General features: G+C 44.5%; 1 protein-coding gene across 1 annotated transcript in view; it reads left to right on the plus strand.

The window, feature by feature from the left end:
* Nucleotides 1–1160: 1160 nt before the first annotated feature.
* Nucleotides 1161–21458, plus strand: part of LOC123754238 (nascent polypeptide-associated complex subunit alpha, muscle-specific form) — a 65303-nt gene continuing 45005 nt past the window's right edge. The window contains exons 1-2 of the mRNA XM_069320234.1: nucleotides 1161–1291; nucleotides 10471–10626. Of these exons, the coding sequence (XP_069176335.1) occupies nucleotides 1268–1291; nucleotides 10471–10626 (180 nt within the window). The 5' untranslated portion in view covers nucleotides 1161–1267. The remainder of the gene's footprint in view (nucleotides 1292–10470; nucleotides 10627–21458) is intronic.

Consider the following 21458-nt stretch of genomic DNA (forward strand, 5'->3'; position numbering starts at 1 on the left):
TGTTCTCCAGCCTCCTGCCCTCCTGTATTTCCTGCCCTCGGTGTTCTCCAGCCTCCCGCCCTCCTGTATCTCCCGCCCTCGGTGTTCTCCAGCCTCCCGCCCTCGGTGTTCTCCAGCCTCCCGCCCTCGGTGTTCTCCAGCCTCCCGCCCTCGGTGTTCTCCAGCCTCCCGCCCTCGGTGTTCTCCAGCCTCCCGCCCTCCTGTATCTCCCGCCCTCGGTGTTCTCCAGCCTCCCGCCCTCGGTGTTCTCCAGCCTCCCGCATTGGTGTTCTCCAGCCTCCCGCCCTCCTGTATCTCCCGCCTCGGTGTTCTCCAGCCTCCCGCCCTCCTGTATCTCCCGCCCTTGGTGTTCTCCAGCCTCCCGCCCTCCTGTATCTCCCGCCCTCGGTGTTCTCCAGCCTCCCGCCCTCGGTGTTCTCCAGCCTCCCGCCCTCGGTGTTCTCCAGCCTCCTGCCCTCGGTGTTCTCCAGCCTCCCGCCCTCGGTGTTCTCCAGTCTCCCGCCCTCGGTGTTCTCCAGCCTCCTGCCCTCGGTGTTCTCCAGCCTCCCGCCCTCGGTGTTCTCCAGTCTCCTGCCCTCGGTGTTCTCCAGCCTCCCGCCCTCCTGTATCTCCCGCCCTCGGTGTTCTCCAGCCTCCCGCCCTCGGTGTTCTCCAGCCTCCCGCCCTCGGTGTTCTCCAGCCTCCCGCATTGGTGTTCTCCAGCCTCCCGCCCTCCTGTATCTCCCGCCTCGGTGTTCTCCAGCCTCCCGCCCTCCTGTATCTCCCGCCCTCGGTGTTCTCCAGCCTCCCGCCCTCGGTGTTCTCCAGCCTCCCGCCCTCGGTGTTCTCCAGCCTCCCGCCCTCGGTGTTCTCCAGCTTCCCGCCCTCGGTGTTCTCCAGCCTCCCGCCCTCGGTGTTCTCCAGCCTCCCGCCCTCGGTGTTCTCCAGCTTCCCGCCCTCGGTGTTCTCCAGCCTCCCGCCCTCGGTGTTCTCCAGCCTCCCGCCCTCGGTGTTCTCCAGCTTCCCGCCCTCGGTGTTCTCCAGCTTCCCGCCCTCGGTGTTCTCCAGCTTCCCGCCCTCGGTGTTCTCCAGCTTCCCGCCCTCGGTGTTCTCCAGCTTCCCGCCCTCGGTGTTCTCCAGCCTCCCGCCCTCCTGTATCTCCCGCCCTCGGTGTTCTCCAGCCTCCCGCCCTCGGTGTTCTCCAGCCTCCCGCCCTCGGTGTTCTCCAGCTTCCCGCCCTCGGTGTTCTCCAGCTTCCCGCCCTCGGTGTTCTCCAGCCTCCTCAGCGATGGCAACAGTTTCTGTGTCTAAGGTATAAACCAGCTTCGTATTTCTAATATACTTGTATAACAGAAATATTGAATTAGTTCGCTGACAAATGAAGTGTTGTTGTGGCCAGTACAGGTGAAGTATTATTATTAGTAGTAATGGTAATGTCTTCTCTCAGATATAGTAACATAGGATACAAACCCATACTTGTTTATGTGTGAAATTTATGTAAGGAATTTACACCAAGTCTTTCGCAGTCTGAGTGTGTGGTTAGGTCTTGTCAAGGTCTGAGTGTGTGGTTAGGTCTTGTCAAGGTCTGAGTGTGTGGTTAGGTCTTGTCAAGGTCTGAGTGTGTGGTTAGGTCTTGTCAAGGTCTGAGTGTGTGGTTAGGTCTTGTCAAGGTCTGAGTGTGTAGTTAGGTCTTGTCAAGGTCTGAGTGTGTGGTTAGGTCTTGTCAAGGTCTGAGTGTGTGGTTAGGTCTTGTCAAGGTCTGAGTGTGTAGTTAGGTCTTGTCAAGGTCTGAGTGTGTGGTTAGGTCTTGTCAAGGTCTGAGTGTGTGGTTAGGTCTTGTCAAGGTCTGAGTGTGTAGTTAGGTCTTGTCAAGGTCTGAGTGTGTGGTTAGGTCTTGTCAAGGTCTGAGTGTGTGGTTAGGTCTTGTCAAGGTCTGAGTGTGTGGTTAGGTCTTGTCAAGGTCTGAGTGTGTGGTTAGGTCTTGTCAAGGTCTGAGTGTGTGGTTAGGTCTTGTCAAGGTCTGAGTGTGTGGTTAGGTCTTGTCAAGGTCTGAGTGTGTGGTTAGGTCTTGTCAAGGTCTGAGTGTGTAGTTAGGTCTTGTCAAGGTCTGAGTGTGTGGTTAGGTCTTGTCAAGGTCTGAGTGTGTGGTTAGGTCTTGTCAAGGTCTGAGTGTGTGGTTAGGTCTTGTCAAGGTCTGAGTGTGTAGTTAGGTCTTGTCAAGGTCTGAGTGTGTGGTTAGGTCTTGTCAAGGTCTGAGTGTGTGGTTAGGTCTTGTCAAGGTCTGAGTGTGTGGTTAGGTCTTGTCAAGGTCTGAGTGTGTAGTTAGGTCTTGTCAAGGTCTGAGTGTGTGGTTAGGTCTTGTCAAGGTCTGAGTGTGTGGTTAGGTCTTGTCAAGGTCTGAGTGTGTGGTTAGGTCTTGTCAAGGTCTGAGTGTGTAGTTAGGTCTTGTCAAGGTCTGAGTGTGTGGTTAGGTCTTGTCAAGGTCTGAGTGTGTGGTTAGGTCTTGTCAAGGTCTGAGTGTGTGGTTAGGTCTTGTCAAGGTCTGAGTGTAGTTAGGTCTTGTCAAGGTCTGAGTGTGTGGTTAGGTCTTGTCAAGGTCTGAGTGTGTAGTTAGGTCTTGTCAAGGTCTGAGTGTGTGGTTAGGTCTTGTCAAGGTCTGAGTGTGTGGTTAGGTCTTGTCAAGGTCTGAGTGTGTGGTTAGGTCTTGTCAAGGTCTGAGTGTGTGGTTAGGACAAGACTTGCTCCTCAACGTCTAATGTGGCTCCTATCCTGGGCCCAGTCCTCTTATCCTTCTTGATGTTCAAGAAGGATAAGAGGGCTGGACCTTCTTGACCATCAAGAAGGTCCAGTCCTCTTATCCTTCTTGATGGTCAAGAAGGTCCAGTCCTCTTATCCTTCTTGATGGTCAAGAAGGTCCAGTCCTCTCATCCTTCTTGATGGTCAAGAAGGCCCAGTCCTCTTATCCTTCTTGACGGTCAAGAAGGTCCAGTCCTCTTATCCTTCTTGATGGTCAAGAAGGTCCAGTCCTCTTATCCTTCTTGATGGTCAAGAAGGTCCAGTCCTCTTATCCTTCTTGACGGTCAAGAAGGTCCAGTCCTCTTATCCTTCTTGATGGTCAAGAAGGCCCAGTCCTCTTATCCTTCTTGACGGTCAAGAAGGTCCTGTCCTCTTATCCTTCTTGATGGTCAAGAAGGCCCAGTCCTCTTATCCTTCTTGACGGTCAAGAAGGTCCAGTCCTCTTATCCTTCTTGATGGTCAAGAAGGTCCAGCCCTCTTATCCTTCTTGACCATCAAGAAGGATAAGAGGACTGGGCCCAGGATAGGAGCCACATTAGACGTTTAGGAGCAAGTCTTGTCCTAACCACACACTCAGACCTTGACAAGACCTAACCACACACTCAGACCTTGACAAGACCTAACCACACACTCAGACCTAGACAAGACCTAACCACACACTCAGACCTTGACAAGACCTAACTACACACTCAGACCTAGACAAGACCTAACCACACACTCAGACCTTGACAAGACCTAACCACACACTCAGACCTAGACAAGACCTAACCACACACTCAGACCTAGACAAGACCTAACCACACACTCAGACCTTGACAAGACCTAACCACACACTCAGACCTAGACAAGACCTAACCACACACTCAGACCTTGACAAGACCTAACCACACACTCAGACCTAGACAAGACCTAACCACACACTCAGACCTAGACAAGACCTAACCACACACTCAGACCTTGACAAGACCTAACCACACACTCAGACCTTGACAAGACCTAACCACACACTCAGACCTTGACAAGACCTAACCACACACTCAGACCTTGATAAGACCTAACCACACACTCAGACCTTGACAAGACCTAACCACACACTCAGACCTTGACAAGACCTAACCACACACTCAGACCTTGACAAGACCTAACCACACACTCAGACCTTGACAAGACCTAACCACACACTCAGACCTTGACAAGACCTAACCACACACTCAGACCTTGACAAGACCTAACCACACACTCAGACCTTGACAAGACCTAACCACACACTCAGACTGCGAAAGACTTGGTGTAAATTCCTTACATAAATTTCACACGTAAACAAGTGTGGGTTTGTATCCTATGTTATTATATCTGAGAAGACATTACCATTACTACTAATAATAATGTAATTTATGTTAACACTTGTCACTTGGACTGCAACAAATCAATTTATTAATTATGTTAATATTTGTCACCTGGACTGCAATAATAAATAATCACGTACAACACTTGATGGTAACACACAAGTACAGTACAACACTATAATATACACACAACACAATAATCAATAACTGCAAAAATAATTCACAGGTGTCAACTACACACAACACCCAATGACTTATTCATCCACTGGTATCTGGAAAGAATATAAAATGCACTGTATCACACAGATACTGAAATACTCAATAATGAAATAATGATATACTGTAATAATATAATATCAATACCAACACCGTACAACTCAAATGCACAAAAATATAAGATATATTAAATGTGTGGAGTGTGTATAACACTTACACCAATGACAGTGAACGGATACAGTATCACGCAGACTGCTGTACTGTACTGACATTTGTCCTGTTGCTTCTTCGACCAATCTATCTCTCACCTGTACCGGGTGATAACAATATAAATGCGGCTCGGATGGCTGATCCAAGATCAACACAAGAGAAAACACTTTAGGAACAAGAAAAATGTTTGTGCTCACTTTAGGGCCAGCCTGTCACTCACACCTTGCATACACACAATGTTGGACTGCAGATGTTCAGATATAATACTCCAGCAATTACTGCACGTGATGACATGCGAGTAACACAGTCGACACAGGGTGGCAGGTGCAACTGGATCAACAGGTGTTCCGTGGCCGAGCGTGGCGCGACGAGCAAGCTGGGGTGGCGGTGACGGCAGCTACACACAGGGTGGTAGGGTTAGCTCACACACACAGGGTGGGCTCACGTGGTAGGATGGCGTGGCTTGGCGAGAAATTCACCAAGGCCACAAATCGCTCCAAAAATAAAGTTATCTCACTCCGAGAAATTAACGGAAGCAATCAGGAATTGATGTACAGTACTTCACTGATAACCCGGTTTCATTAATCTCAATATGTAGATGTTCACGATGATCACTGATATAACACGGGCAAGTCTCGCTGCTTCTTGCTGTGATCACGTTGTGACACAATCTCTCTCTCTTTTCTCAAGTAACTTAACCGGATTCTGCAGCGAATCGCACTAAGTGAAATTAGGCAGGTGACAAGATAATGTAATAATGTCATAAGGTGGGAATCTAGGCTATTGGCCAGTAGCATAGATCCTCACATCTGTGTGTAACGAAAGATGTCGACAAAATGCCGAGGCCAGGGCCTGCTTGGCACTACAAAGCTCTCCTTACCTTCTGTGCCAATATATGAAATTGACCAATGAGGCACTAGGCACTGAGGCCTAAACCAATCAGAACTGTTCCCTCCAAGTGGAGAGAGGCTGTAACGTCACAACTACATTATGGCCGAGGCCTAGTGTTTATCGTGATGGTTGACTTCCCTCTACCTTTCTGACAGCAAGCTTGAGAAAGTTCCTCCTCACTCCATTTCTTGACACTGGCTCCCTGGAGTCAACAAGTTGATATCATATAACAACCAGATAAAACTCCTTCCTTTCCCTGATATCCTTAAAAAAATACCTTCCTGATATCCCTAAAAAAAGCAAGAGTAACGCCAGTTCATAGAGGAGGCAGTCCGGCAGACATAAACAATTACAGACCATTATCAAATCTACCTATAGAGTATTATAAAAAATATTTGAAAAAATGATTTACAAACAGCTCTAATCCTACCTCATAAAATTCAACATACTAAGCCCTCTGTTAGTTTGGCTTCTGCTCACAAAAAGAGTACCAACTATGCAATTATTAGTCTACTTGATATAATCTACACAGTCATTGACAAAAATGATTTCCCAATTGGACTCCTCATTGACCAGTCATGGCCTTTGATACTGTTAACCATAACTATCTCTTACTTGAACTTCACAATTATGGAATCCGAGGCCTTGCCCTGAACTATATTCGATCCTATCTTAGTGACAGACATCAATATGCAGCCATCAATGATATAACCTCCCCCACTCTACCATTAACTGTAGGGGTGCCACAGGGTAGCATCCTAGGACCTCTCCTATTTCTTATATACATCATTGATCTGCCTAATGTCTCTTAACATTCTTACACCTATATTATTTGCTGACGATACTACCTTCATCTACTTAGACCCCAACCCACACACACTAAATAATCTTGTAAATAACAAATTAAAAAAAGTCCACTCATGGATGTCAACCAACAATTGCACACTAAACATAGAAAAGACCTACTACATTTTATTTGGAAGTAAATCAACAAATGTAATTCAGCTTCGGATAGACAACGTTAACATCAGCAATACTAATGATGGAAAGTTCCTTGGCTTATACATACACAAGAGACAACTTCAGCACCCACATAAAACACATAACCAAGAAAGTCTAAAAAATGGTTGGTATACTATTTAAAATCAGATATTATGTTCCAAGCTCTCTTTTCATTATACTACACACTAATCTATCCCTATCTTACTTATGGTATCTGTGCGTGGAACTCAATCACTGCAAACCACCTCAAGCCCATCATCATCCAGCAAAAATCTGCTATCAGAACTATAACAAACTTTGCTTTCAGACAACACACAGCCCCTCTGTTTAAATCCCTAAACATGCTAAACATAAACTCACTCCATACATTCTCTTGTGCCATTTACATATACAAAACCTTGTTCCTAAATGCTAATCTTGATCTGAAACTTTTCCTTGATAGGTGTAATAGAACCCATGATCACCACACCAGAAATAAATATATCTTTGATATTCCCAGAGTCAAACTAAATCTGTGTAAACACACTATGCAAATAAAGGTACCTAGTCTATGGAACTTACTCCTAATGAATTGAAAAGCTGTCCAACCTATGCTTTATTCAAAACTAAAACCAAAAAATACCTAATTTTATCCTTATAGTTTCCTCCCAAGTGCTTTAAACTCTTAAAATTCGCTAAACTCTTGTGCTACCCACTTCCCCACCATATGTGCCTAAGCCATACAACCTCACCATTTTTTTTTTTTTTTTTTTTTTTTTTTTTGATATATACAAGAGTTGTTACATTCTTGTACAGCCACTAGTACGCGTAGCGTTTCGGGCAGGTCCCTGGAATACGATCCCCGCCGCGAAGAATCGTTTTTTCATCCAAGTACACATTTTACTGTTGCGTTAAACAGTGGCTACAGTTAAGGAATTGCGCCCAGTAAATCCTCCCCGGCCAGGATACGAACCCATGACATAGCGCTCGCGGAACGCCAGGCGAGTGTCTTACCACTACACCACGGAGACTGTAATCATTGTAATCACTGCTCTCATCTTATATCATGGATGTTATATTGAATGCATATATTACTACTATATACAGTACCTATAAATAATCCTCATATTGTACCTGTTGATAATCCACAAATTTTACTATAATGTACGTACTAAACTTTTCAAATTTTCTTACAATGTGCCTGTTAACATTTTTCAATTTTGCTAGAAATTCTTGTGGTCGATCTCGAACCTATTGATGTGACAATGTGTATTGAATTTTGTAACTAGCTCATCAAGATTGTAACTTGCTTAGCTAAATGAATTATGGGGTTCAGTCGCTGAGCCCATTATGTGCCTCTGTAACCCTTTCCACTACCGCCCACAAGATGGATATGGGGGGTGCATAAGCAATGAACTAACTAAACTGCTAGAAATTACGCACTTAAATTTAACGGTTAGATGAAGGATCTGCCCGAAATGTTGTGTGTGTTAGTGGTTTTACAAGAATATAAAAAAATCAATGCTATGTACTCTCATAAACCCAATGTATCTTGTATATATATAAATAAATAAATAAATGTATACTTCTCGCTGTAAATAACAAACAATTAGACACACAATGGCCCCTTGCACTACCTTGGCCTCCTGATGAGCTGAGCTCTCCATAGATACCCAACAAAGTATACTTAAGTCTTGCATTAACAAAACTTGACCTTGTGCACACACACTGTGCACTTGAGAATTCAACTGTTACCGTGCACTCACTTTGCACATATTAAGACAGCTGGCAAAATCCATTCTCTCACAATGCATAAAGCCACTAATATGCACAGCATTTCAGGCATGATGTGAAGAAAATCAACTTAAAAACTAAGACTTAAAACTAATTGAGATCAAAAGCAAATGTTAAACTGAAGCAGAGAAAATAAATAAAAAGAATTATAATACTGTAATTACATGATGAGTGAAACAGCAGAAATTGCAACAGAACAGCAGATAGTAATTTTAACTAAATATACAGAATGACTACAATTTTCTTAAGGTTTTACATAGCAGATATCAGCAGTTATACAAGCTAGTCATTAATCATTAATGTTTGATAATGACAAAACATAGATTGATGTTTAGGAGGTAAGGTTGGCTACATGGAGTTTATTAGGTAGTACTGGTACTTAGTTTCTCTCTTAAACTGGTTGAGAGAGGGACAGTCTTTGATGTGATTGGGAAGGTCATTCCACATTCTGGGACCCTTGATTTGTAAAGCATTTCTAGTTTGGTTAAGTCACACTCTTGGAATCTCAAATGGATATTTGTTTCTAGTGTGGTGCCCATGGGTTCTCTTACAACGCTCCAGGAAGCGTTTAAGGTCAGGATTAGCATTGCAGTTCAGTTTTATATATATATACATGTATGTAGAGAACACTTAAGAGGATGTGCAGTGACTTAAATCTTTGAATATGGTAGATATTAAGTAAGGGGGCTAAGTGCTGCTTGGGAACAGGGTTTGTTATTGTTCTAATAGCTGATTTGGGTTGAGTAATTAGAGGTGGTAGATGATTTTGGGTAGTAGAACCCCAGGCACAGATACTATGTGAGGTAAGGATAGATGAGAGTAATAAAAGATTTACAGAACAGGGTGAAGTATATAGTATCTTATTTTAGAAAGAATGCCAAATGTTTTATAATTTTTGTAGTTATATTTTGAATGTGTCCCTGGAAATTCAGCTTGTTATCAATGAGAACTCCAAGGAAGTTACCATTTACAGTACTTTGTTACTAATTTTGGTATTGTTAATTCTTATGTTAATTTGATCAGTGGCTTTATTACCAAACAAATATAGGTTTTATCAATGTTAAGGGTGAGTTTGTTAGTTAGCTAAAGATGGAATTAATTCAGTAAAGTATTCACTGGCCTCGTAGCCTGGTGGATAGCGCGCAGGACTCGTGATTCTGTGGCGCGGGTTCGATTCCCGCACGAGGCAGAAACAAATGGGCAAAGTTTCTTTCACCCTGAATGCCCCTGTTACCTAGCAGTAAATAGGTACCTGGGTGTTAGTCAGCTGTCACGGGCTGCTTTCTGGGGGTGGAGGCCTGGTCGAGGACCGGGCCGCGGGACACTAAAAAAAAAAACGAAATCATCTCAAGATAACCTCTCAAGAAGAACTATAATTATCTAAGTGTAGTTACAGGATGAGAGCTACGCTCGTGGTGTCAAACACCTAGGGAAGAGGTCCCTGAATGCTTGCAGCTTGAATTGAAGAGAAGCCAATCCAACACAGCAAAACTGGATACAAAACATGCACATAAATGAACAAATCCACAAGGGCCGTGACGAGGGTTTGAACCTACATCCGAGAGGACGTAGGTTCGAACGCCTCGTCACGGCCCTTGTGGATTTGTTCATTTGATGCATCAAGCTATTGTGATTTCTGTGTGTAATGCTCATAAAGCAAATACCAAACTAATAGAACTAAACACAAGCAAATAGTCCCACTGGATGAAGTCCAAGATGATGGCCGGCACTCGACTAAAAGCAGTAGGGCTCACTGCAACTGACAGACCCATAGTACTACAGGCAGTTGACACCTCCACATGAGCAACAGAACTGAGTCAGTAAGGCTGGTTATGGCTGCCTGGTCATGGCTGTTAGTACAAACTGTATAGGGTTTCAGCCTGGTATGAGAGAGCCAATTGTTTCATTAGAATTGTTTGCAGAGTTGTCTGGCAGTTTCGATGTTTTGTTTGATACTTAATTGGTGGCAGATTGGCATTCACTCCCAGCACCTCTGTGAGGATGCCAGGTTCTGACTCTGGTTCCTGGTAGAACAAACACAACTGTGACTGATGTGACCCATTGGAATGGAGCAATGTCAGTGAAATATAGCTTCAGGGAGCCACCAAGGGGCTCCCCTAGAAAATATAGTATGAGTATATTTTAATGATATTCATGTTTATACAATTTGACTCAGTGAAGATTATCATATGTGATTTCTAGGTTGAGTAAGTTTGGCTTGGCATTTGGTATAGTGTTAGATTTTTGTTCTTTGCAGGGTGTGTTTTCCTTTAAGAGAAGTAAAGGCAATAAGAGAAAAGTGTGCAGTATCTCATCACTGGACTACTGGAGTGAAGTGGAAGATGAGGACATTAAAGAAGTTAATTACAAGAATTATGTAAAGTGCTGGCAAATGGTCACCAATATTCTCAACGTAAGTATACAAAAAATATAAAAATTAAGGAAACTGCAGAAGGCCCATTAGCCCATGTGAGGACCAATGGGCCTCAATGACCCAGTGGGTCATTCTTTCCTATTTCATCTCCAACCAAACTCATATATACATGTCTCGCCTTCTTCTGAAGCAATCCAGCAATCCCTCATATATTATGCTACCCAATCATGTGCTACATAAGTCAACAACACTGTTACCAAACCATTATTTTCACAGGTCTCTCTTGCATCTAAATGGATCCAACTTGTATCCATTGCTTATGGTGATATTATGGTTATTCTGTGGTGATATATTTAACACCTTATTATTACCTACTCTATTATACCTTTTTGTTCATCTGTATAGTACTTCAATCATGTCATCCATTCACCTTTTTTGAGAATGTAGATTAAACTTTTTAAATCCCTCTTCATATGGGAGGTTTATAATTCTTGGGATTAACTTTGTCATTTTTCTCTGTACCTGTTCAGATGAATTGTCCATTTTCTGGAGGGTCGAACAGAGGCTTCCTGTTGCTAGCTGCATGGAGATAACTCCTTACTATTAAATGACATCATCACATCAGCTCTTGCAAGTCATGAGGGAGCCTACCAGGGACTGAGGGGCCAAAACCTGACCCTTCCTTCCCCATTAGAGAGGCACAGAGCAAGGGATGCACAATCACTGTCACTAGGTTACTACTGCCCACCAGGAAGCAGGAGGGCTGCTGCTGCTTGTGGTTTGTGCCAGCCATTTTACCCCTTTGGTAGGGCAGTGGAGGGATGGCTTGCCCTATTTGTCAACTGGTCCCAGGGTTTGTGCGCTTTTTGGGTCATCTTGTGTGGCCTGCGGTGGAGTTAGTCGGTCCCTTCCATATTCTTGGAGCTAGGCAGGCAAAGGTCTCTTCCCTTTGCCTGTGTTGGGTCATTTCAGAGTGGGTTGCTTCCGTTGTGGTCGAAACGATCACATCTCGGCAGTGGGTGTCTTGTCTCTTCCTGGTTCTAAAATGGGTCTTGGCAGAGCTTTGGTTCATCCTTAATCTCTCAAGCTTGAACTTCTTCATCCCCCTCTCCTCGTTCCAGATGACCACTTTGGCCCAGGTTCGTCTTGCCTCGCCTTAGATGCAGGCTCCTGAATTATATTTCTAGACCCCCGGGATGTGTACTGGCATGTCCCTATTCACCCCAGGTTCGGGTATTGGTTAGGTTCAATAGTGGGACATCAGACTTACCGCTCTCGAGCTCTTCCTTTCAGCTTGAATTTGGCTCCTTAGGGTTTTATCAGGTTGGCTCTGGTTATGGTGACTTGTCTTTGTTGGACGTTCATGTTCTGGCTTACCTTGATGACTGGCTAGGGTGGGACCCCCCAGTCAGTCTGCATGTCTGCTAGCCAGGGATCTAGTTCTTTCCTGGTTTGCCAGATTTGAGTTCCTGGTGAACTTTTGGAAGTTCCAGTTGGTTCTGTCCCAGGTTTTGAGTTAGTTGGGCCTTGTGTTGGATTCTTGGTCCTCGTCACTTTCCCTTTCTCTGGCAGCTTTGCTTCGGCTCCTGACCACTGCCTGCTTGTGTTGGAGCAGCCCTGGGTGACTGTGCTTACCAGGCTGGTGAGCGTCAGGGTCATTGGTCACCACCTTTTCGTCGACCGCACAGAACATTGTGGGAGTTTGTGGACATGTGTTGTGTCCTGAGGAAGATTCATATTCCTCCAGGTTCTGTGTTCTGGCTCAGTTCAGACTGTTTCCCAGTGGTTCATTGTCTGAATCTGGAGAGGAGTTCTCTTTAGACCATTATTCTTTGGAGTTGGATGCTGCAAGTACTGTATGAGCTCGATTATCCGGACTATATGGGAAGGACCCCCATCCGGGTTAAGCCTGACACCTGGATTAGCTGACTTTTTACCGGAGAAGTTCAAAAGTGAACATATTAAAAAAAATTGTTCCACAAAAACATAATTTGAATTGCCACACACAGACTATAATTATGAAATACTCAAGTGCAGTACTGCAATTAATTTCAAACAGAAACTTCAGCTTACCTTGTTGTAGTTCTTCTTGATTGATGCTACACATCTTGAAGATAAGAATTCTTGGGCTTACTTGTGAGGCCTCACTGGTTGAAGGTCCTTGGCTTGCTTGTGAGGCCTCACTGGTTGAAGGTCCTTGGCTTGCTTGTGAGGCCTCACTGGTTGAAGGTCCATGGCTTGCTTGTGAGGCCTCACTGGTTGAAGGTCCATGGCTTGCTTGTGAGGCCTCACTGGTTGAAGGTCCTTGGCTTGCTTGTGAGGCCTCACTGGTTGAAGGTCCATGGCTTGCTTGTGAGGCCTCACTGGTTGAAGGTCCATGGCTTGCTTGTGAGGCCTCACTGGTTGAAGGTCCTTGGCTTGCTTGTGAGGCCTCACTGGTTGAAGGTCCATGGCTTGCTTGTGAGGCCTCACTGGTTGAAGGTCCATGGCTTGCTTGTGAGGCCTCACTGGTTGAATGGTTGTTGTATACAATACAGATTATAGGCCCCTCCACATGCCCCATATTTCCCAGGCAGTCCCTGCCAACTCTCCCCTCTCTCTCTCTCTCATGATACCCCTTACCCTGAAACCACCCACCCCAACACTACCAATATCACGTGCCTCGAGCCACAGCCATACGGGATTCATACGGTACGGCCCGATGCCCAGCTTCGTATCCGGAAAAATCTCCGGTTGTCTGGATTTCAGTTCGGATATAAACAAGTAGTAGGTAGAAAGTTATCCGGATTTGATTTAAACTCTCTGCCTGTATACTTGTATCTGGAGAAACCTCTGGTCATCTGGATTCGATGTATAAGAAATGCTATACATTTAAAAAGTTAAACATTTTGTAATAGTATTTACAGTACTGTACAGTACTGTACTACTAAATGCAGAAGAATAGTAATACCTTACCTACCTATCCCTGTGGTTACCTTGTGGTGATTCCAAGGAGCAATGTCCCTACAGCCTGGTCTCTTACCAGGCCTCTTGGTTGGTAGTAGTATAAACCGGGCCAGAAGCCGGCAATTTTCATTTTTTCCCATGCCGGCTTCTGGCCTGTGTATTTTTCGTTACCCCAGTGACCCATGCACAGGCACGTTCAAGGGGATTAAAATGCCGGCTTCTGGCCCCTGGGTTTTACGAACTTTTTTTCCCTATGCCGGCTTCTGGCCCCTGGGTTTTACAAACTTTTTTTCCCATGCCGGCTTCTGGCCCCTGTGTTTTACGAACTTTTTTTCCCATGCCGGCTTTTGGCCCGTGTATTTTTCGTTACCTCAGTGACCCATGCACAGGCACGTTCAAGGGGATTAAAATGCCAACCTGTTCAAGGGGATTAAAATCCAGGCTGTTGGGCACAGTGTGCACCAAGATGTATGAATAATCACAGCCTGGGTGATCAGGTATCTTTTGGAGGTGTTTATCGAGTTCTCTCTCTCTCTCTCTCTCTCGAACACTGTGAGATGCCAGCCAGTTATGCCCTTTATATGTAGCGGGGGAGTGTCGGGAAGTCTTGGGCCTTTTATATTGGAATGGCCAGGTCCCAAATTTGCACAGTAGAATAACAACATACTGGAGCAAAAGATACAGAAGGGAATGCAGAATAATAGAACCAGTGAAGAGTAGAGGTGCCATAGGCACAATCAGAAAGCACTGTCTGAACATCAGAGGTCCACAGCTGTTCAATACCCTGCCAGCAAGCATTAGAAATATTGCCAGAACAAAGGTGGATGTCTTCAAGAAGCATTTAGATAAGTTCCTGCAAGAAGTGCCGAACCAACTGGGTTGTAGTGGCTGTGGGCCTGCAGGCCACTCCAAGCAACAGCCTGTGTGACCAAGTTATCTCAATCTGAGCCTGGCCCTGGGCATATTTGGGAAGTAGAAGAACTCTTGCAACTCTTTCCAGGTATGATGTTGATACAGTTCTCTCTCAGCATACCTATTGCACCTCTGCTTTTCAATAGGGCTATTTTGCACATCCTGCCATTTCTACTGCTGGAAATAACGTTGTGATATTACAGTGGTACCTCGCATAACGATTGCCCCAAAAGGCGAACATTTTGGGTAACGAACGGCCCGAACGGCGTCAAATCGTTCTGCATGGGGAACGCTCGTTTGAGTAACGTCAACACCACATGGTGGGGTAGCGCTGCTGCTTGCACATTCTTAGACGCCTCCAACGATGCACATAAATTATGTTGTTCTTGTTTAAAGATGCTAATGATGCTGGGATATAAAGGGGTGACTGCTGAGATGTTGCAAAGTATTGATGTTTTTGTAGGAAAAAAGAAATGAAATTTCTGATATACAACAAATGTCAAAAAGGTTCGTTCGGTGTTTGGCAGGTAGGCTGCTCCATTATAACAATCTTTCTTTGTTTCAAATGTGTTCCATTTGTTTTGTATTTGTCATTTACGTCTCAATAATGGAGCAGCCTACCTTACATACACTGAACAAACTATTATGACATTTTCCTCTTTTCAAATGTGTTCAATATTTATTTTTCATTTGCCTTATAGCAAAAGGTTCGTTTGGTGGTCAGCAGGTAGGCTTCTCCATGTTTCTTGCATAAAAAATTGTAAATAATAAAAAAAATGAAGAATTTTGAAAACAAGAACAAATGTCAAAAAGGTTCGTTCGGTGGTCTACAGGTAGGCTGCTCCATGTTTCTTAAATAACAAAAATAAAGAAAAATAAAAGAACTGTTGAAACAATTTGAAAAATTGACAAATGCCATAAAGATTCATTCAGTTTTTGTCGGGTAGGCTGCTCCATTATTGAGACGTAAGTGACAAATACAAAACAAATGGAACACATTTGAAACAAAGAAAGATTGTCATAATGGAGCAGCCTACCCAACAAACACTGAACGAACCTTTTGCTATAACGAATATGAAAGACAAGGGCTGCTGGCTGGGTTAGTACTGCGTGAGCAACCATTTGTGGCACACGCGCCTCTGGCTCTCAAACACCTGTCCGACACGATGTTGAAAGATTGCACTCAGTAAAATTCAGACTCTATTGTTTGAAGAACATAAGGGTCATAATATTGGTGAAGCTATGTGCAATAAGGACTTAACACAATGGTCAGATGCAAGTGATACAGTACAGCACCCATGAGGATGATACAGCAAGCGTATCCAGTTGTAGCTCTGAGCCCCACCCTTGCCATCTCTAATGTATATAGATGATACATAGATGAATCATTTTCTGCGTTCAGTGATGATGCATCTGATACAAGTAGTATAGATGAACAGTGTTAGCGGCTTCCATGGTGGTGTTTTCCATAGATATTTTCAAGAATACCTGAATCTCTTCCTGACTGACGTACACTCTTTGAGGCTAGCTGAATCTCTTCCTGTGTGGGACCTTATAAAGCAATCTTTTCAAGACTACCTTACAATTTGAGCTTTTCCTACAATCGTTTCAATACTACCTTATACTTTACAAGCATGGCTACATACCACCTACAAGTACTAAAGCCAAGGGTGCACGCGAGTGTGTTATTTGCAAGCACACAGAACGATGAAACAGGAAGCGAAAATCTATCTGTAGCTGGTGCAAGGAGAGCAAAGTCGCGCTGGGTACCATGGACTACTTCGTTGACTATTACGCACCTCCAAAGTACTGAGTGTGTAATACAGTGTGTTACTGTGTAAATAGTATGGAAATTGTACATATTGTAATTTTAGTGAATTTTTACCACGTTATATTGTGGCAAACATTTATTGTGGACACATTACTGACACATGTATCACAGTTCCATGGAACATTATGAACATTCTACTGTATACATATTGTAAAGGTCACAAATATGCATCATATACGATAAAAGAAACAAATAAAACTGTATTGGAAATACATAGAAAGAATATTTGAAAATATATTTGTGGCAACACGTGGTGCTTGAATGGCCTGCGCGACCGTGTCTGGGAGCTTCACACACAGGCGACCAGGCCCTGATGACGTCACAGCACACCTTGTCCACGTCCTCACAGCCAAAGTAAGTGGAATTTGGTAATTATTTTTACATAGACATGTTCAGAGAAGGTAATTTATCATTTTACAAAGAAAAATGATTTTTTGGGAACACTTGATGTCATGCACACTGGGGGAATTTCACAATAAACACAGTGCATCACAGTGGTTACATGGGGACATTTGTTTTGTATGGCGTCCGTTTCACATGACGAACACAGAACGGATTAAATTCGTTATTCGAGGTACCACTGTATTTCCATGTGCAGATTTGGAACCAGTCCCTATAATATTTTATGGTTGTAAATTATTGTATGTATCTCTCTTCCCTGTGCTCTAGAGAATACAGATTTAAAAATTGTTATTGGTCCCAATAATTTAGATGTTTTATAGAGTGGAAATATAAAATATGAAGATGCGCATTCAGTACACCATATTCTGGTTCACCCACAGTTTGTTCATTAGTTCATCAAGGTACTCAGTTGACCTTGATTCGTTTAAGCAAAGTCACACATTAGTCTTATAGCTCATTCCTGCTTTTCACATTTCCTTTCACAATTATTCTATAAATTCTTGGTATTTGTATCAAACACATTTACTATACCTACCTCAAAATTAATTTTCACATCTTTCATCACACACAACAAATACTGAACAATTAGACTACTTGACCCTTTCAGTTTTTAATTTCTTACGCATACATCTTGAGCTCTGCCCTGCATTTCGTTCATCATCAATTCCAATTCTTGATTCACTGAATGACATACTTATTCCATGGCCCAGTTATTTACTAAGACTAAGGCTTGCTCTTATAATCCTAACTTCATTCTACTTTATTCTGTCCTCATGGCAATTTTATTTTTGAATATGTGCATTGGTATTGCTAAAGTGAGAGTATTAGTGATCAACTTTATCTCTTAGATGCCTATCAAATCAAACTTTCTTTATAACATTCACCACTTCCAAATACAGTACAGGGTACTGGTTCCTTTTTTGCGGGGAGCCCCTATAGCTCCCTGGAGCTTATCGGACTAATGTATGTTATATTAGACAGGAACATTGGCTATGGAGTTCAGACCTACCAGGGACCAGCACCAGAACCTGGTCCCTTCAGAGAGGTTTCAGGGAGCAATGGCCCTGGAAAACCCCCTTGTGGTTGGGGGTTCTCCTTATCTGCCATCGACCGGGGTTAGGCACCCAGAAAGGTAGGCATAACAAAACAAACCCCACATGGTAAGAAACTAAAACAGAAAACTGGACAGAGAGGTAGAAACTCCCTACAATCCCAAGGAAACAAGCAAACAACCAAACATCACACTTTACTGCTGCGCTGCTTGTCTGCGCACCCCTCCCCACCCCGAGAGGGGGAGGGTGGGGTTTCCGGACCTCACCGCGCCGGCTACCTAGCACCAGTTCGTAAGCTAATGTCAACTGGGACAGATCCTTCTCTGGCCTCAGTTTCCTAGGCGGTGTTTGCTTTCGTGGCGTTCACTGCTGTGTTTTCTGTATTGTGCGGTGGCCAGGTGTTCCTCATCAGTACCAGGGCTGCATACGCTTAGGGGCTTTCTTCCCTAAGCGCACTGTGAGTACTGCCCCTGTGTGACAGGGTTATCTTACCTGGGGCATTCGGGAACCATTCCTGTAGAGGTTCTTGCTGCTCGGCATTTGCCTCACCCTTGGGGCCAGCTGGAGCTTGGGGCCCTTGTTTGGCCTTGGGTAGGGACTGGTATTGTGCTGGTTAGGGCATCAGGGTGTTGCACGGCCTACCACCTACACGGCGACTAGTTCCTGTTGCCTTTGGGAATGGTGTACTTTTGTGGGGTTTTTCTTATGTTTTTCTTTTAATATTCCTGGTGGGGGTCTGCCTAGTGTGGCTATAGTTCCACTGGTAGTGTTTGGCGGCCCTCTGCTAGGCCCCTGTGATTGTACACGTCGCAGGGGTTTTCAGTGTTACATCCCTTCTTGTTAGCTTGGGTGTTTAACTGGTTAGCAACACCTTGCCCGGGCTTCCCGTAGCAGTCAGCCTACGTGCCCTGGAAAACCCTGTTGGGGCTCCGTGGACCATTGGATGTGTCTTCCGGGTTCCATCCCGTCTTGTGCGGGTTCGTTGGTTGCTGTGCCCTTGTCTCAGGGTGATGGTCGCCACTTTTACCTTCGTGCTGCCTGTTTCGTCACTGACACCTTGACCCGGAGTCTTGCCAGTTGTGTTCTCTGCTTGTTCTCCAGTACTCTCCTGATGTCATTACTGTTCAAAGTACAGGCGGCATCCGCGTTGCAAGCTCGGTTTAGGTTGCTGCAATGCGCTAGGTTGGTTTTCCACTCAGATGCCCTGGGGCCTCCCCGTTTTGTTTAGGTGCTGCTTGCCCCTTTCCCTCCCTGTTCCCGGCTCCTGACCATCTGCGGGTTTCGGGGTCGGGGCGGGGTTTTGTTGGTTCCGAGACTTGGGCGGCTTCTGGGGCTGCCCTGTTCGGGTTGGGGACGGAGGTTTTTGAGCCTGTTCCTCCTGCCAAGGCTTTTTGGTCTTACCAGCGGCCCATCTTTGCTGCATTTCCCGTGGACTTTTCCTTTTCTTTAAGGGCAGAGGGGTGTGGAGGACGGCTCTGCCCCGGGGCCTCTGTTGTGGGTTCCTGGGGCTGTGGGGGATGTCTGCTTGCAGTTTTAGCGGCCTGGGTTTTCTGCGTCTGGGCGGGGTTTTTCGTCCCTCTAGTCTGCTTCCTTCCCACATTTGCTGGCGTGTTTTTGGGTCTGTTGCGTCAGTCACAGCTCCTTTGTTTTGGTGGCCATTTTCTTTTCTGTGAATAACTCTCCGCTTGGCCACGGGCGGCGCTGCCGTTTGTTTACAGTTGCCTGGGTGTGCGAGCTGGCGTTTTGGTTAAGTTTTCACCTCCTGTTAGGGATTTTATCCTCATGTTGCCATTTCTTTGTTTTTCTGGGGTGTTCTGCCCGTCTTCTTTTCCTCTGGGAACAGTTGGGTGTTGGTTTTTACACCAGTTTTTCCATTTTCTGTCTGTTCTGGGTTTGGGCCCTAGGGTTTGGGCTCAGTATCCCTGTCTGTTTACCCTTGTTCCCACACCTTGTCCCTCGGTTTTCGGTCTGTTTTGGCAGTTTCCCTGGGTGCTGTGCTTTGCCCCTCAGTGGTGCAATTCCGCTGGCAAATGTGATAGTTTGGGCTCCCCCGGGTTCGATTCCAGGTTCCCTTGGGTTCTTTGGTTTCGTTCTGGAGGTATCTTCCTCTTGGGGACCCTTTGTGGGTTCAGGGGGCTTTGTTACCTTGTTTGTGACCAGGTTCTGCCTTCTGGGGTTCCGAGGTCTTCCTGGCTTGCAGGCTGACCTTTTTGGGTCTTGGCACGTGTTGTGGTTGTTCCGGGGCTTTGGGTTTTTGTTGTCGAGGTGGGCTTCTTGGGGCCTTCTTCAACTGGCCAGTGTGGTGCTCTCTGCCCACCAGTCGGCGGCTTGTCTTTTTCTTTTCTTTAATTTATTTTAAATTTTATTTACATGTATGTATATATGTTTTTATACATTTTGTGTGTGTAGGTATGTATATATATGTGTGTGTATATATATACAGTAGAACCTCTATTAACGAGTTTAATCCGTTCTGGCACCGAGCTCGTTACCTGGAAAACTCGTCTTTGGAAACAAATTTCCCCATTTAAAATAAAGGAAATAAATTTAATCCGTTCCACTCCCAAAAACATCCATACTTGTATGACTTTTTTTATGTAAATATAATACTGCACATGTAAATATAAATGTTTTGTTGTAGTGTTTTAATATTTACTTTACCTTATGAAGAGTAGTTGCTGGCTTGAGGGAGACGATGGGGAGGTGGGAAGGAGGAGAGGGGTTATGGTGTGGAAGGAGAATTCACCTCTGAGTCAGGCGGACTCTCTCTTCTTGGGAATTTTACCCAAATTTCATTTCAAATGTCACACAAGGATGCGTTAGACCAGCACCAAATAAAAAAACTACGTTGATTACACTCGTTGTGTCAACAATATAATAGTCTTACCACGAAGATACAATACAATGCCGTTTTCTCAAATAGGCAATGTGGTTATTAAAGAAAACGGAAATTTCATGGCAAACATGTATACAATCCCCAAGTCGATCGGATAAGTATTGGATTTTATAGAAATATTTGCTCAAATGATGCTTGAGCGCGGTGTTTGGGTGCATTCAAGAGAAAAAAGTGTGTTACGTTCAAGCGACATATACCGGCGAAAGTGATAACACTTTCATAAAGTGTTATCACAAAGTGATAAATTAATTAAACATTTTCACACACTGAGTTGTCACTGCTTTATCAGGGCAGCTTTTCCAAGAATGCGTTCACCTTTTCAAACATTCCAAACACTTCCCTGATCTCAGTGGAAGAGGCAGCATTCTCCCTTGCCTCCTCATTCCCTTACTAATGGTGTAAATTGTTGATGAGGACCTGCCATACTTCCTTGTGAGATCAATCACACAGACACCACACTCATGCTTTGCTATAATTTCCTTCTTGAAATCCATAATAATTGTGTCTTTCTTCCTCTTGAAAACACTATCTTTAGCAAGCAGCTTCTTTGGAGACATCGTGTGTTACAAATTGTAGTCGCAAAACCACTAAAAACCCAAAGAAAAGCTCAAATAAATCCAGAGGGATGCTTGTCGTGTGAGATACAACAGCAACACTGGCGTCGGAGGCGTCCGAGAATTTGCGAGAACCCGCGAGACGCTAGGAAGCGCCATGTGGTTTCACTCGTTAATAGAGGCGAGCTCGTCAATAGAGACAAATTTGCTGCGAGTGGCTTGCTCGTTACTGGAAAAACTCGTTAATAGAGCCACTCGTTAATAGAGGTTCCACTGTA

This window comes from Procambarus clarkii, unplaced genomic scaffold, assembly GCF_040958095.1.
Source record: "Procambarus clarkii isolate CNS0578487 unplaced genomic scaffold, FALCON_Pclarkii_2.0 HiC_scaffold_107, whole genome shotgun sequence".
Classification (NCBI taxonomy): domain Eukaryota; kingdom Metazoa; phylum Arthropoda; class Malacostraca; order Decapoda; family Cambaridae; genus Procambarus; species Procambarus clarkii.